This window comes from Dasypus novemcinctus, chromosome 22 (genome assembly GCF_030445035.2).
Source record: "Dasypus novemcinctus isolate mDasNov1 chromosome 22, mDasNov1.1.hap2, whole genome shotgun sequence".
Classification (NCBI taxonomy): domain Eukaryota; kingdom Metazoa; phylum Chordata; class Mammalia; order Cingulata; family Dasypodidae; genus Dasypus; species Dasypus novemcinctus.
Window position 1 is genome coordinate 49,524,267 of NC_080694.1, and position 15,941 is coordinate 49,540,207.

Here is a 15,941-nt window from a genome sequence, read left to right on the forward strand (position 1 = left end):
CGAACTCAGCAGGAAAGTTTTTGGCCTGCCCACGGAGGCTACTTCTTCAATTCCTCCTTTTAAGTCTTCAGAGACTCTACTCTGAAAGGGATGGATGATGATGTTAGCTATAAAACCTGTCAGGGGAAAAGAAGGTTCTCCGCTGCAGTGCTCGCTGGAGTACATCACTGTCTGAGTCATATCCCTCGTTCCCCATCATTAATACGACGTCTGTTTGTAAAGCAAAGGAAAAAGATGGAGGATTTGTGCCACAAGCTACAGCATCATCCTCTGCTGAGTGCTAAGGAGTCTTGGCAAAGGGAGTAAGAAATAAGAGGATCAAGGCAGAAGGAGTGGGCCTTGTAGCATCTGGTGCGTGCGATCCCTTCCTGGACCGGTCACTTGATCGATGATCCCCTTTCTGACCCTTAGGCACCTCGTATGGTGAGCATAGTACCCCACGACCTCCCTCCAGAACAAGGACTAAGTACATTGCTTCTCCTGGGGTCCCGCCCACTCCTAAGAACAGCTTGGCTGCCGGTCTCAGTTTGCCAGAACTGCTACGACAAGCACCACATAGCGGGTGAACTTCAGCAAGCTTTTAGTAGCTCGTGCTTTTGAGGCTAGAAGAAGTCCCAACTCAAGGCGTTGGCAAGACCACGCTTTCTCCTTGAAAACTCGCGTTCTGGTGCCGGCTTGCCACAGTCCCTGGGCTCCTTCACTTCCTTCTCTGCCTCCCATTTCTCTCCTTGCAGCTCGTCTTTTACTTTCTTCCAACGTCCTGCTTCTCCCTGTGTCCTTCTCCAGCTTCTGGCTCTGGTTTCTTCTCTTTCTAAGGCCTCCAATAATATGGATTAAGACCCACCCTCACTCAGTTGGTCTTGTCTAACGATAACATCGCCAAGAGGTCCTGCTTACAATGGGTTACACCCCAAGGATGGCGGATTAAGATTAAGAACAGGGAAACGGACTTGGCCCAGTGGTTAGGGCATCCGTCTACCACATGGGAGGTCCGTGGTTCAAACCCCAGGCCTCCTTGACCTGTGTGGAGCTGGCCCATGCACAGTGCTGATGCGCGCAAGGAGTGCCCTGCCACGCAGGGGTGTCCCCCGTGTAGGGAAGCCCCGCGCACAAGGAGTGCGCCCCGTAAGGAGAGCCGCCCAGCGCGAAAGAAAGTGCAGCCTGCCCAGGAATGGCGCCGCCCACACTTCCCGTGCCGCTGACGACAACAGAAGCGGACAAAGAAACAAGACGGAGCAAATAGACACAGAGAACAGACAACTGGGGGAGGGGGGAGGAATAAAATAAAATAAAATAAAATAAAATAAAATAAAATCTTTAAAAAAAAAAAGATTAAGAACATATCTAAATTGGGAGGCATAATCTGCCCCACTGCCTCTCTCCTCATCTCTACCCACTCTTGGGCAGCCACACTGGCCTCCACGCTGGCCTCCTGCAGGCCAAGCGTTTCTGCCATAGGGCATTGTCACTGGTCTTGCCCTTGCCCATTTACGTCACTAAGGCACATTTGCTCACACCTTCCCTGACTCCCAGTCTAAAGCTGTAGCCCCCACCCCAGTCACTTCTATACCTTTCCGGGCTTTATTTTTCTGCATAGCACTCATCACTACCCACGTGGCATATGTCTGTTTATGTATTTGTCCTGTTGCCCCTCTAGAATATAAACTCCGTGAAGGCAGGAACTTCGTGTTGATCTCGCCTGTATCCCAAGCACCTAGGATAGTGCCTGATACACTGTAGGAGCTCAAAAAAACATTTTTTGGATGAATATATAAGCAAGTATGTAGAACAAATAGCGGGATGGATAGATGTGTGTGGGTCCTAAGAAGGCTGACTTGGTTGGGTAGAAGTGATAAATGATATTTGGCCATACAACTTAATGCATTGGTAATTGGGGGCATTATAATGATTTGTAGATATGGGGATGACCTGAGATGCAGGAGTAACAGGCTAGGAAGGTAATGAAGAGGACTCAAGAGAAAAATGGAGTGGCTTGGGTTTGAGATAGTCCCTCACAGGAGAATGAGCAAGGAGAGCCACCTGGAAGGGCAGGGCCTCCACTGCAGAGCCTTCAGAACACCCCAGAGCAGACTGGTGTAGGTCCTGAGGAATGAGGAGCAAGCATGGCCTCTTCTGACCCATCTGGTTACTTAATAGTCGCATCTAACCACACACAAAAACTGACTGTCAGCAGCACCCAAGACCATGAGCTGGAGCTTTGCATGAGCATGTTTCCCTCCCAAGATGGCAGGCCTAACTCAGACTTTTGCTTTTGTTTTTTAAGAAGGAATGACAACCTTCTCTTTCTAGATCCATCAGTGGTTGCCTGGCTCCTCCACCCCTTTCATGGTTGGTGCTGTGTGGATTTCACCCTCAGACACCCAAGTGAACAGAGGGTCTGAAGCAGACTTTACCATGCGCCAAATAGGGGGCCCCAAAGGGCCTCTGGGGCTTAGCAAGTACCCAATGTAGTTCTGAGGGAAGAAAATGGAAAGGAGCCATTTCTGCAAGCAATGATGCTGGTGTCACCTGGTACAGGGATACAGCCCGTTTGGTGTCAAGGCAACTGAAGACCTGCATTGCTCTTTCCCAGTGGAGGCTGGTCCAGATCATATTAGGCTCATGTACCCTATCTGGTTGGGAAATTGTCCCAACCCTTTCCCCATCCTAAACACTTCTCTCTCCCTTCCTCTATCTGCAACACCCAAAAACAGTCCCTGTGGACCTGAGTCTCACAGTCTTCAGAGAGACGGAAATTGGTAGCAGCCTCCCCATGATGATTCTTCCGGCAAGATCCAACAGACCTCCTAAGGGAAGGGCTCTAATTTCCCTCCAAGTGATTTTTAACTGCCAGGCCCTCACTGTGGCTTGCTCTGAAAGAGAACAGCGAAGAGGATGCTCACTAGAGCTGCTAGAACTGCAGGGCCTGATGAAAGAGAAGACAGGAGAGAAGACACAGCAGAAGTGGGGAGCCCAGGGAGCTTTGTGAGCCCCATCCTTGCTCGGGAGGGGGCTTCTCTGGATAAAAGGAATGGTTGGCAACAACCACTGCAAAAGGAGCTATGCTCAAGCCTGCCTAGGGTGTGTAGGACATGCTGTGGTGATTTTCCTCGAGCTTTTTGGCCTGATACATCAGCTAGAAGAGAGTTCAACTGGGTTGGCATAAAAATGATGAGATGAAACCAAGCTTATGGTTAAAAAAACCAACAACACACAACATCTTATTTTTAAAACATGACCATTTGGGGGAAAAAAATTCTTTTTTTTCCTTCACTTCCAGCCTGGTTAAGTTGATAACTTTGAGAATTTTGAGACAGAATTTAGAAGTTCTCTACTATACAATAAAGTAGATTGACCCCTAAACATCAAAACATCATCTACTTCATATTACCTGCCATGTATTGAATAATTATGGTAAGGGAAGAATTTTCCATGCCTTTCCACTCCCTACTATCTTGTATTTTGAGGATGAGTAAATGGAGACAGGTGAAATAACTTCCCAAGGTCAAAGGTGAAACCAGGTCAGCCTCGCTCCAGAGCCCAAGTTCTTCTCTGCTGTCTGCAATGGGTCCATTATTCCTGTGCATAAGAATAACCTGAGGTCCCTGTTAAAAATACAGGTTCTGGGGCACCAGTCCCCATGATGCTGATGCAGTTAGTTTGTTTACGTTCCTGGGAATCTGCATTTCTGACAAGCAGCCGAGGTTATTCTAAAACAGACGCTGCAGAACCTGGTTTTGAGAGTCACTGGGCTATCAAATATGCAGCATCACTTCGTCCAACCTCCTCATTTGATGAGTGAGGGACCAACACCCAGAGGTTAAAGATTTCCTCGAGGCCCCTCCACTAGCCTCTGGGATCAGAATCCCACCAGCTGGCCCAGTATTTTTTTCCCACCACATTCCAGTGGAGGGAAAAAAAATCAAATCTTACAGAGGATTTTATTCTTCCCTTAGTCTTTCGGTTTCAGCAAGCAGCCAAACTCCCCTGGAGTTTCAAACAATATGTTCAAGGCCAGCCTGGAAAAATCACACCAACTAATTCGAAAAGTCTCAGTGCTTTGTGCCCACGTACTGCCAAAATTGGAAGCAGTGAGAATCATTTAAATATTAGTTTTCTTTAATTGGGAGAATATCAGTGTGTGAAAATTGCCATGCATAACCTGAAGCGTTGTTACCGCTTTCTGAGAAGCAAACTTGCCTTTCCAAGTGCCACTCAGCAAGCTTTGTCTCTCCTGTCCACTCCTCCCGAAACCCTGGGCACAGCATTAGATCTATCTAATATCTCAACGCGGCTCGGAGCCGATTCTTAAAGGGCAGATGTAAATGGAAGTCTTAGAATTTTACGAGATGATTATGGCTAAATTTACTGTAAAGCTGCCAGCTGCCATTCTCTGAATTAATGCCCTGGGATTGGTGTTTTCTCTCAGTATTTACCCAGTTTGTGTTGAATGAGCAAACATCAAGATTGTTGGCTTATCTCCAAGGTTCAGCAAACAATTGCTCCCCTCCTCGGGGGTTTATTTATTTATTTCTAGTTGGCCTCTGCAAGAGTCTGTCACACCAAGGCCCTTAAAGGGCTGCTAAATATGCTTGCCCTCTGCAATTTCATGCGGCTCCATGAATTCTTCGCTGGAGTCGGTTGCAAGCGTTAGCACGGGGATTGCAAAAATCGTGGCTGTGCGAATTTCATTGTTTTTCTTTTAGAAAATGACAATATCCCAGTACAGTCTTCTTTCGTAATCGTAGGTTTTCTTTACCACACAACTGTTCATAGACAGATTTGCGAGCTTTCTAAATGCCCTCAGTCCTGTTACTGAGGCAACCTGCCCCAGCGGATTCCAGAGATAGAAACTTCAGAGGCGCCTCACATCAGAGAACACAATGCGTGAGTGGAGGAGAAGACTGTTTTCCAGACGCGCAGTGTTTAGGCTGAAAGGGCTGGCAAAGGAACATGAAGAGCTGGAACGGCTCGGGGTTTTAACATTTCTCCTTTATATGCAAGATGACACTCGAACCGCCAACCGGTTTCTTACCCTCTGGTGCTCTCTTTTCTTTTTCCAGAAGGTACAATGCCCTCTGTGTTACATCTCCGGATGCCAAGCGGCAGAACAGCCAGGGAAGTTTTCTCCTGCACTGCCCAGCCCTCCCGTTGAACACGGTGCTCTGCAAAGCCTGGGCAGGTTTTACAGCTGCGTGAAGCTACTTAGCAAAACGTCTTATAGGCCTGGGAGTTCGGTGACTTAAGGAGACAAATTTCCCCTGCATGGAAGCTATTCCCTTGGAATCTTTGGCCCTTCTGGAAACAGCACAAATTGTTTCAGGCCATTCGGATTCCACATAGTTATTTAATCCCCTTATGGGAATTGTTTCACCATTTTAAATCAGGGATCAGAAACTTCCATAAAAGTCCAGATAATAAATGTTTTAGACTTTGTAGGTCACATGGTCTGTTTTCACCCCAAAGCAGCCATGGATAATAGTAAACAAATGGGTGTGCCTGTGTTCCAAAGAACAATTTATGGACCCAGAAATATGAATTTCACAGGTCACCAAGTATTTTTCTTCTGTTGATTTTTTTCAACCATTAAAAAAATGTAAAAAAACATTTTTAGCTCTTGTGTGTCAGACAAAAACTGGTAGTACGCTGGATATGGCTCATGGGCCATAGTTTCCCAATCCTTGCTTTAAACCCATTGATTGATAAAATAGAAATACCAACCTAGTCATAAGCTTCCCTCGTTTACTTAATCCTTTAAAGAGAGCTGGTGTTGCTGTGTTCTACCGAATCATTTAAGAGAAACTGAGTCACGTTTGGAGGTATTTTTCACACTGCTGGCTTTCTGGCTTCGTATTCCACATTTTGACCCATATATTCTCTGAGATAGGAATCAACTCAGACAAGGAAGCCGGGCCCAGAGAGGCTAAGTCAGAGAGCTACGGTGATTTCATTTGTCACCTCGGCTGGCTTAGGGTGCCCAGTTGTTTGGTCATGCAAGCACTGACCTGATTGCTACTGTGAGGGTATTTCATATATAGATTTGCATCTATAGTCAGTTTAGTTGCATCTACAATCAACAGAGGACATAACCCTTAGCAACTGGATCCTCGTCCAGCCAGTTTGGTGTCTTAAAAGCCAGAGCTGAGGATTTCAGAAATCAGAAAGGATTTCAGCCTCAAGTTCAGCCGGGCAGACCTCAATACTGCCTTTCTTGGTGTTATCAGCCTGTGGTCTACTCTACAGAGTTCAGACTTGCTAGCTCCCTTGGTTGCCTGAGCCAATTCCTCATAATAAATCTCTTCAAATCATATATATATAATTAATGCCAGTTCTATTTCTCTGGAGAACCCTGACTCATATAGCCGGTAAATAGCTACACATGTCTGAACCCCAAATCCCATAACTTTCCCATTTTAAGTAATCTCTGAATTCCTAATTCCCATGGGGCTTCTAGGTTTCTTATTATAAGTTATGAAACTGCCATGGTGTTTGGTAAGCCAGTTCTCAGAGCCTGAGTAATGCTGGGGGAGCAGACCAGTGAGATCCAGTTACTGGAAGAAGGTTAGAAGACTCTAATCCTGAATTCTAGAGAAGAAGGAAGAGAGCAGAAGCTTTTCTTATCACCTTCTATGACATGACCCAGAGCTGAGCCATGCTCTCCCAGACTTCTAGTGTGAAAATTGGGTGTCTTCACAGCAGCACTTCTCAAAGCTCTCTCCATCCTAAACCGGCCCTAGGATCAGTATCGGTTGCTCATCAACACGTGTGTGCACTTGTGTGCACAAGGGCATGGATGGAGAAATACATGGTGAAGAGCTAATCTGTCTACCTGGCCAGAGTGCACTCGACCTCTTCTGATAATTGGGTAAAGGCCATCATGAAATGTAAGTTATAGGGGGAGGAAGGAAATGGAGAAGGTGCCCTCTGTTTTTTCCGGAAGGAAGTGGGCAAGACATCTGCTGAGACCACAGGGTCTGCAGTGGCACAGGTAGAGGAGAGCTCTCTGTGGGGACCAGACACTTTTGAGAACATTAGTCTCAGTGACTGATGTATGCCCTGGTGTTTACCAGACCAATGCTGTGAACTAGAACCCATCAAGGGCTGGCTGCTCTGAAGAAAATAAAGACTCTACCAACCTCAGCCCTCACAAAATGAGCCTTGTAAAACAAGCCACAAGTTGGAATCCAGTGAGAGCATGCCATGCCCTAAAAATCCCAGTCCACTGCCAGCAAAACAACCCAAGGACCTACCTCATGGTCAGAACCATGGGATCTGAAGCCAGAACGCTTGGGCTCCAAGCCCAGCACTGATACATCCTTGCTGTGTTCATGACCTTGGACATGATGCTAAATCTCAGTTTATTAGCCCACAAAATGGGAATGATGATGATAATTGTACCTATCTTACGAGGTTGTTGTGAGTATTAATCAAACAAGTGCAAAGCACCAAAAACACTACAGAACCTAGCATGCACGAAAAAATGTTAGCTATTTCTGTAATAATGAGTCAGCTGGGACATGTTTACGAGTGAAGGTCAGCATATAATTTTCCTATTCATGGGAAGAATTCTAATAAACTCAGTGAATTTGCTGTTGGGGTCAGAATTGACTTCTCTGCATGACTTCCCTCTTCTGTGGTGAAAAGAATGGGGTCTCGACTGAAATTGCAAAAGTTTCGATGTGGCATTTGAAACCCACTTAGCTACATGTGAAAGACCCTTCCCTACTATAGCAATGCTCCAGGTAAAGCAGGCAGGTACGTGAGCTTTCTGCTTTACCCTGTCTTAGTTTGGCCTGAGCTGCTATGACAAATACCACACAATGGGGTGGCGTCAATTTATTGGCTCATGGCTGTAGAGCCAAGAAAGCTTGCTTCCTCCCCGGGTTGGTAACGTGCTGCTTGGCTGGCAATCCTTGAGTTCCTTGGCTTTCCCCTTACATGGTGAGGTACCTCCTTCCTGTCCCGGGTTCCAATGACTTGCAGCTTCCAGCTTCCATGCCCTCCCTTTCTCTTTCATTGTGGCTTTCTCTCGCTATGTCTGAATTTTTTCTTATAAACAACTCTAGTAATGCAGATTCAAGGACCAACCTCATTCAGTTGGGTCACACCTTAACTAATAAGGGGTCCTATTTACAATGGATTCACACCCCCAGGAGTGCCTATCAAGACCAAGAACCTGTCTAAATTGTGGTACATAATGCAGTCCACCACAGCCCCCAACCCAGGCAGGTGAACTTTCTATCAGAGCAGAGAGAGGAGAATAAAACTGACTTGAGAGCCTGGGTGACCCCAAGGAAGGATTTTCTTTCTTCCCTCACTCTGACTTACTAACTGACAAAATCCCTTTTTTGTTGGGGAAGAGGAATAAGCAGCTAGTTTGGCACTGGGGCTCCTGGTGGTAATTTTATGCATAAAGGTACTTCCAGAATAGGAATAACTATGTTTCTTTTCTTTTATACTTTATTGCCTAATCAACTTAATCTTAATTCTTCCCTATCACCTTCAGTCTCACCCCGTTCTCCTTCCTCCCATTTTTCCTTTCTGTCTTTTGAAGTAATTATTTAATATCAAGAGGCGTTCTATACCCTTGTTACTTAAAGCGTGGTCCTCAGATAATAGTCTTGGAATCACCTGGTACTTATCAGAAATGTGGCATTTTTGGACCCCACCCAAACCTACTGAATCAGAATCTGCATTGTAATAAGAACCCCAGATGGCTTGTGTGCACATGAAAATTTGAGAGGTTCGTTTCCTTACAATATCCCCATCACAAGGTCAGGACAAACCTCAGGTTTAAATGAATACTGGAGCCAAGTGGAGAGCTGACCCAGCAAGACCCAGCTTTCTATATCCCTTACTTCTCAAGACTTCAAAGCTGAAGAGAAAACTCAAGAACAGTAGCCAAACTTTAAAATGAGTGAGTGGCCTTGCTTTGTTGAGAACCAAGGCACCTTTCTTTCCAGCAGTCTTCAGAGTGGAAACAGGTTTTCCAAGACCAAGCCTGACACTTAAGGACAGAGCCTTCATATAGAGTCCAGTGTAGAGGGAGATTAGAGAATTATGCACATACACTCTTCTGTGGCTAGAGCAAGGAGGGATCTAGGCTATTTCACTGCAGAGGGACAGAGAGTGACAGAGAGAAAGAGACGGAGATGGAGAGAAGGGTGAATGGAGCAGAGCCATTCTTTGGCATTCCTGAATATAAGAGGAAAAGATGGTGGATGGGCTAAGAATCGACTCTCTGAAATAAAAAGAAAAGCCCTGATTTGTAGCATTTGTCAGTTTTCTTGGTGAGCATGTTCCCACCATGACTGATTTCAAACTACCAATGTCAGAGAATGTGGAGTTGGGAAGAGATGCCAAGTGACCACCAGTTCCTGGTATTTCCAGCACACAGAGACAGTAGATGCTCAGAGGCATAGATAACTGTAAAATGTCATAAAGTAATCTGGAAGGGGTAAGTTTTGAGTATTTATTACCTTTGTTTGAAATATAACTTCATTTCAAGTTGGTATGGTTTAATTTTTAACAACGGGTATATTTCACTACTGGGTCCAAATATTTCCGAAAATTTAACAATCAACTTGCATGAGCCAGTGTGAGCCAGGACTAGAACATCCCAGGACAAAGAGCATTTGCACATTTGGACTACAAACAGGATGCTCCAAAAGATACCTGCACAGCACATTTGGGGACCACCCCATATATTCACACTGATGTCCTAGCTCACCGGTTGCTGTAAAAGGAAAAGAAAAAAAAGTTGCCTGCAGTATTTCACTCCAGTAGTTCATTCTACAGACATTTCACCAAACTTCCTAAAGAACTTTTTGTAAGTGTTCTTTGTACTGGATTATTCGATTTGAGAGTTTTCCAGTTTCTAGTTGGAACAGTTTACATGACTTATTACACCCGTGAATTAATACTTTCAGAGATATTCCCCCCAAAGGCCATGTTAGCCTGGTGTCAACAGTTCATCCATAAATTGTTAAGGTGTGTTCCTTAATAATTCTAATGCTTTTGAGTTACATCCTCTTTCCTCTTCGGTAAAGGGAAAATTGGTAAGAAACAGCATCCAAGCAGGAAAAGGGAAGGAGAGTGAAATGTGTTTAAATGATATCAAGTAGATAATCAGTGTCATATCACAGAGCTGACCCTGAGTTTCCACAGAAGGATCCCAGATTTTTTTTCTCTTTCCAAGAATCCTTAGTTGTATTTTCCTGGAGTTGTGGAACCATGTGTGTCAGGCAATCGGGTTCCCCAGGCCGTCATAAGAAGCTCCAGCACCTTGGGAAAATCACACCAGCCTGTGAAATGAGGGGGTGGTAGACAATCTCCCAGATCCCCTCTGGCTTTTTTTAAAATTTCAAAATAAAAAGTAATAATTAAAAAGAGAATAAAAAGAAAACTCCCAGGACCTCTTGTTGCTCATCCCAGGACTGTGCCCAGCCTGCCGATTTAAAGTGACTTACACTCTACTTAGTTTTCTAAGAGAAATATACAAATTCATCTTTTTCTTTACAGCATACAAGCTCATCAAAGTGCCTTCTGTGGCCATGATTTGCACACGCCCCTGGTGACAGGTGAGCTGTTGTTTATGCTCCTAAATATGTGGTTTTCTAGAGTGTGTGGGCTTCCGTTCGGGTGACCCCGCTTTCCAAGGTCCCCCTGTCACACTGCCTTCTGGCACTGCCCCGGCCACCTCCACTGCCACCTGCGCTCAGGCGCTGCCGCCGCCCTCCGCCGGCTGGACTCCCCGTGTCGCCTCCACACAATCTCCTGCCACACAGTCCCACAGCGCCTGAGGGACAGAAGCCAACGACGACGGCGGGGGCGAGTCCTCACGGGGCCCTGGAAAGGAAAACCTGAGCCCCGGCGGGATGCCTGCGACGGCGGCGCTTTGCAGGGGCTCGCCCCTCCTTTCGCTCTGGAGGGGGCTGGACTTGGCATCACGGGTGTGATTTCGCCGCCTCCGGGCTTCTGGTTCCAGTTACCAAAGTTCCCTCGCCGCCCGGGGCCCAGGGCCACGTGACGCGGTGTATTGTGGCAACAGGCACCCCAGGCAGCTGCACCGCGGCCCGGGCGCCGCCTGCCGAGCCTTTGCGGGCGGGAGGTGGTGGCGCTGGCGCTGGCCCTGGGCGCAGGGGCGCAGGTGGTGCCCGAGGCGGGCAGGGGCGCACGGAGGCGCACCCCGCGCAGCGCGCGGCATGGGCTGCGGACCCTCCCAGCGGGTGGAAGAACCGAGACGCGTCCAAGCGCCCAAAAAGGGCTGGGAAGAGGGAGCCAAGGTAAAAGGAGAGAGCGAAAAGAACATTTCAAGCAGGCAGAGCCATTGGCGAGTCCCACGCTCCGGGGCGCCTGAGATCGGCCAGAGCAGGGTCCGCCCCGGGGGTGGCTTATTGGGCGGGATGGGGAGGGGTGGGGCCACCTTCACGACCCCCGCCCCCCCTCGCCTCCAGCTGCTTTTTAACATTTTTTAAATATATATATTTTTTATCTTTGAAAGATACATAGACCACACAAAATGTTACATTAACTGCAGGGACAGATGCTGGACATTGTGTGTCCTGCCATGGCCCACTGGTGGACTGGGGGAGAGTGTAAACTACAATGTAAACCACTATCAACGTGGTGCAGCAGTGCTCCAAAATGTATTCCCCAAATGCAGTGAATGTGCCACGATGATGAAAGAGGTCATTGATGTGAGAGGAGTGGGGTGAGGGGGCTGGGGGGTGTTTGGGAACCTCATAGTTTTTGACTGTAACATTTAAAAAATAATAAAGAGTGAGAGAAAAAAAATACAGGAGGTTCCCATCCACTCCAGGCTCCCGGCAGCTGCAGGACTGACCAAGGGCAGGCTGTGCTTCTGAGCCCCCTGAAGGCAGCGGCCCCCCAGCCCAGAGGCCGGCAGAGCGCGGTGAGCCCCGCATTGTGCCAGGAGTAGGCTGGGGCTGTGGTTCCCAGGGGAAGATGGGTGTTCCTGGAAACCAGTCTTGGCTTCCGGAAAGTGGGTCCTTGGGGAGTTACTTAGAGCTGTGAGAGATCTTCGAAGCCATGGGCTAAGTCCCCTCCCGTTACGGAGGAGAAACTGAGGCCCAGAGAAGGAGGTGACTTGCCCGAAGCTGCAGAGCTTGTTGGCAGGCAGAGCTGGAGTTAGAATCTCGGTTTCAGGAGTCGGGATCCAAGGCCTTTCCACTCCACCTCAAGGTCATGTCCCCTGGCATTTCTTCTGTACTCAGTTAGGGGAGTCTGTTGGAGGGAGGGTGGAGATTGGAGGTTTGGTGGTTTGGTAAGGACAGAAATGAGGTCCACTATTTCTTCCTATCCTTCCATCCATCAAGATTCCACAGTGAGACCGAGGAACCTACAGGGGTCCCCCAGAACGAGAGGCTACCCAAAGACAGGGTTACCGTGTAATTATTGTCAACCTCAAGATGCTTCTGAGAGTGAAAGGAAGCATCATTAGTAAATTGGCACAGACTGGCACAAGGCCAGGGTGTCCCCAGGACACCAGGACTTGCGACCACTTTCCCTCCGAGCACTTACTTCCTCTGAGCCAGTTAGGTGCCAGTGAGAGCACCTGCTGTGTGCCAGGCACATCCGCTGGGCTCTCGGAGCGCTTGGGATACAAAACACAGAGGCACGGAAACTGGAGGCTAGAAAAGGATCCATAGCTGGGGCTCTTGCTGCGCTTGTTTTCTGCTGTCCCTCTCTCCTGTCCATCTCATCCATCACTTTTCTAACCAGCCCACTGTCCCCTCCTGCCCCCACTGCCACCAATCTTCCCTCTCCTGTGCAAAACCCTTTACAATCGGGCCCTGTGCCTTCCCTCCATGCCACCCTCTCCTCCACTCCTGGCCCCATTTGTGGGCTCTCAGGCCTGCCAATCCCCATGGCTGGCAGTGCCCAGTTCTTCCAGGCTGACTTCATCCCACCTCCTTGCCTTGTCCTTCCATCCTCCTAGGATGCCCTCTCTGGTCCCACACATTCCCACTTCCCCTCTGGTACTGAGCTCAAACACGCTGCTGTGATGCTCCCTTATCATGAGGAAAATGCCTACTTAAAGATCCTTCTCCCTCATAGATTTAGGGGCTCCTTGAGAACAGTGTGGTCAGTCATCTTTGAAATGATTCATCATTGCTTTGGACCTATATAGGAATAAGGTTCATCTCCCCTTTTCCAAGAGTGCATTAATGCAACTTAGAAGTATTAGTCTATTAGGGAGTAGATGTATCTCAAGGGGTTGAGCACCTGCTTCTCATGTACAAGGTCCTGGGTTTGATCCCTGATACCTCCTTTAAAGAAAAAAAAAAAAAGGTATTAGTCTAATACTCTTTAACCTTTTTTTGTAAAAAAATCTTTTTTTAAATTTTACTGGCATGTTTATATATAAGATATTCAATAGAAGAAAAGTTTCACTATTTGTGTTTCTATTTCTGGCCATTATAATTATTTGCTCCGTTTCACGATTATTGCTGAAGACACTTGTGTTGGCTAGAGCAGGAAGGGGTCCTAAAAGCCATGCTCTTCGAGTATTAAACACGCTAGGTCCCTCCAGGCTGGCTCTCCCTGAGGCCTGAGACAGTTGCTGGGCTCTTCCTAAATTGCCTGGTTCAGATGGTCATCGTCTCTTTCTTGGCCTTTGGCACAAGTCTCCTAATGAATCTCCCCATCTCTTTTCTCCTCTACCCACTCCCGCCTATCTTCAAGCTGCACACCCCCATACGACCTTCAGAATGACCTTTCTAAAATCAAATGTCATGTCAGTCCTCTGCTGAAAAATAAGCCTGACCCTTTAGTGAGGCATATAAACCAGAGGTCTAAGGGTGTGAATGCCTAGGTTTATATTCTGGATTCACTACTTATTAACTGGATGACCTTGGTCAAGTTATTTAACCTCCCTGTGCCTCAGTTTCCTTATCTGTAAAATGAGAATAATAATAATATTTATTTCATAGCGTTTTTGTGAGAACCAAATGAACTCGGTTCATACGAAAGGGCTCATAATTCTAATTCCTACTATGGTTAGTTGCTACTATTGTTATTGTTTTCAGATAAAATCCTTAATTCTAAACATACTGTATTAGCCCAGACTGGGGTTGGCTCCCGCCAGCTTCTCCAGTTTTCTCTCTCCCCACACTCACATTCGAGTCATACCTTACCATTTGTTCTTCCCTAAAGCCATTCTCTTTCTATTTCCATGTTCCCACACCTTTGTGCCTACTGTTTTCCTTTCAGACCCCCCTCCCACCACCATCCCCTTCCTGGTCCACATGCCAAAGTTGTACCCATTGGCCAAATTCGTACCCATTTCAACACTGCACAAGGCCGCTCCCTCCTAAGCCAACTCCCCACACCATCTGCCACCTGGCTGGCAGAGCAGATCACACAACTCTCCTATCCTATCGGAAGACATGTGAGTGAATTCACTGGTTTTCATGTTTGCCTCCCAATCTGAGCTGTTACCTCCCTGAGGAGAGCAGCTCTCTGGTTTGGTTTCTAATCTCTGCATCTTCAGTGTTTCCTGCCATGCCTGGTACAGACCAGGCACCAATGGATATTTTTTGAGTCCCTCCCAGTCCCCCCCAATTCTTTGTTGTCTTTTTGTCTCATAGTAGCATAATTAGACTAATGCTTGTCGGCAGGAAGGAAATTCAATATTAAAATATCCTGAAAATAGACTCAGAGCCGATTCAGGCATGTACCTCTCTGCATTCTTTCCCAGCCCCTTCCCCCAAGCACTTGACTTTGGAAACCTGATCTGGGCAAAGTCTTATTATTATTATTTAAACACTCCATAGCAATCGGAATAATGCTTTCGCTATTTGCATAAATGCATAGGGAACCCAAGTAAGTGCACTTTTCAGAGTACAGTAACTCAGCAGTGTCTCTAAAGTAAGATGAACATGTTTGCTTGCATGAAATATTTATTTTTTGTAGCTGCACAGCATTAAAATAGTCTAAATGTAACTTCTTGAGACCTGTCAACAGACTCTCTTTACTTCCTGAGTCTGAAGAGGGAGAAGACATTGTAATAAAATAATGTATAATATTAGAAAAACATGGGAAACTTCCCTTAGTTGAAGAAATGCTCTTTTTCTATAAGAATAACTCAAAATTCCTTGCGTGTTATAAAAGGGGGATAAGGGGGATGGCTAGATTGGAATAGATCTCCAAGGATCTTTCAATAGTTTTTCCTAATATTTTATAAGAAAATTCTTGTTTATTGTCATTAAAAGCAACTAAATGACCTCTTAAAGTTGAATGTTTTCAAAATATATTTCTGGCTGGTTTGGGGAAGGTTACTATTTACAGTATTATTACATTATTAGAAGTAAATAAGAAAAAATCAGTTTTCAGTTTGAAGAACAAATTCATCATGTATGTCTGCAAACATATTTATAAAACGCTTCTGCCAATAATTTGATATAAGAAGTTTTTAGCCCTAGGGAGCCTCGACAAATTACTTCCTCCAAGCTGTTTGGCAAATTGTTTTTCAAAAGCTTTAGCACACTTACATAATACCTCCGGATCAAAAAAAACTGTCTATAGTTCAAAGCAATACCTTTTTTGGAATGTTGATGATTGCCATGCAGAGTTATTAGCTTGGGATTCACACCTTTTCCGTTCTGTCAAAAACTGATAAAATGTTATCCCCAAGATGCTGAAATATAAAATAAAATTGATACGAAATGTAGACACAGACTGATTCTGTACCTCTCCTACAATTTCATCTCAAGGAAAAAATAAAGCTTTCCCCTACCCCCTGCCCCAGTATCCCTTCTTATGTAATGCAGATAGACTTCTTACTGGTGTGAAAATATAAACCCATGCATGTACAGATAGAAAAAGAAAACTGGTTTGCCCTATCCCCTAGGGGCACAGATCTAATTAATTTGTAAATATTTCTCATCTTTGAACTATGTTTGTTCGGGAGTCTAGAT

The 15,941-nt window shown here is 46.1% G+C and overlaps 1 protein-coding gene across 4 annotated transcripts in view; it reads left to right on the forward strand.

Moving 5' to 3' along the window:
- Positions 1–11,102: 11,102 nt before the first annotated feature.
- Positions 11,103–15,941, forward strand: part of STMND1 (stathmin domain containing 1) — a 35,185-nt gene continuing 30,346 nt past the window's right edge. For 2 of the 4 annotated variants that reach the window (XM_004484779.4, XM_058285267.2), the window contains exon 1: positions 11,103–11,285. In XM_004484779.4, the coding sequence (XP_004484836.1) occupies positions 11,205–11,285 (81 nt within the window). In that variant the 5' untranslated portion in view covers positions 11,103–11,204. The remainder of the gene's footprint in view (positions 11,286–15,941) is intronic. The other 2 variants (XM_004484778.4, XM_004484781.4) reach the window with 1 other exon arrangement.